Source organism: Pundamilia nyererei, unplaced genomic scaffold (genome assembly GCF_000239375.1).
Source record: "Pundamilia nyererei isolate P.nyererei 1_Seehausen unplaced genomic scaffold, PunNye1.0 scaffold01767, whole genome shotgun sequence".
Lineage (NCBI taxonomy): Eukaryota > Metazoa > Chordata > Actinopteri > Cichliformes > Cichlidae > Pundamilia > Pundamilia nyererei.
Window position 1 is genome coordinate 4,558 of NW_005189168.1, and position 1,207 is coordinate 5,764.

The window sequence follows — 1,207 nt, forward strand, 5'->3', positions numbered from 1 at the left end:
CAAATCAGAGTTGCTTTCAAATCAAATCAAATCACTTTTATTGTCACATCACATGTGCAGGTACACTGGTACAGCACATGTGAGTGAAATTCTTGTGTGCGAGCTTCACAAGCAACAGAGTTGTGGAAAATACAATAATGTAACAAGCAAAATACAAGAATGGCTACATCTGAAACTAATAAATATATGTACAATATATAATAGTATATGCATGCTTTATCCTTAGTGTTGTATTTTCTGCAGGTCTGGCTCAGTACAGCGGTGACCCAAAGACTGAATGGCACCTGAACACCCACCCCACCAAAGAATCCCTGCTGAATGCTGTTGCCAACTTGCCATATAAAGGAGGAAACACCATGACAGGTTTTTTTATTTTTTATTTATTACTTTGGTCTTGCTATCACTGACATGGGTGCCAGTGTGGGAGATACATTTAATTCATTTGTATATAGTGTGCTTTCAAAGCACTTCACATACTAGGGCCGAACCCTTGGTGTGAGACTCAGCCACAGTGGAGAACGATAAGCTCACTTTTAAAAGGAAGAAACTTCAGACAGGTATGAGAAAGACAATGGACAAACTACCGGACAGAGTAGACACAAAGTTAATGAGATGCAGCAGGGCAGAAAATTCATGGAGATTGAAAGAGAGGCGAGACAAAGTCTTGTTGAATTATTACCTTGTATGCTTAACAAGGTAATAATTCAACAAGACTTTTATGTTATTACTCAGTTTTATCGGTTGAAGGTGAATGGGTTGCGTGAAGATATAAGCAGGATGATGAGGAAGAAGTGAACCAAGGAGAGACACAGAAGTAGTACAAGTTAAAAGCGACAATACACTGGGAGCAGAAGCTGAGATGAAGCTGAGCATTGAACAGCTAGAAGGAAAATCTGATATATTGCAAGATGATGATCTTCCATGGGAATCCATACTTACAACTCAAATACACCCACATAGATTAATAAAGGTCCCTCTATGAATTGCTACCTTGTTGTGATGGAGGGGTTTTAATATAATTCATTTTTATTCTATATTAATCACATTTCTTTTTGCATGAGGAAACAGACTGGAGAAAAAAGGGAAAATATATGCACTTAACATGTTTATCAAACATCTTGAACATTCACGTCAACAAAAAACTCTGTAAACATTTATCCACTCTCTCTCTGTTACTCTTGCACTTCAAGTCCTTGAAACGAGGAAC

General features: G+C 37.8%; 1 protein-coding gene across 1 annotated transcript in view; it reads left to right on the forward strand.

Annotated features, from left to right (window-relative positions):
• Positions 1 to 248: 248 nt before the first annotated feature.
• LOC102197287 (collagen alpha-1(XII) chain-like) overlaps positions 249 to 1,207 on the forward strand; it is a 5,283-nt gene continuing 4,324 nt past the window's right edge. Inside the window, exon 1 of the mRNA XM_005755520.1 lies at positions 249 to 363. Coding sequence (XP_005755577.1) covers positions 357 to 363 — 7 coding nt within the window. The 5' untranslated portion in view covers positions 249 to 356. The remainder of the gene's footprint in view (positions 364 to 1,207) is intronic.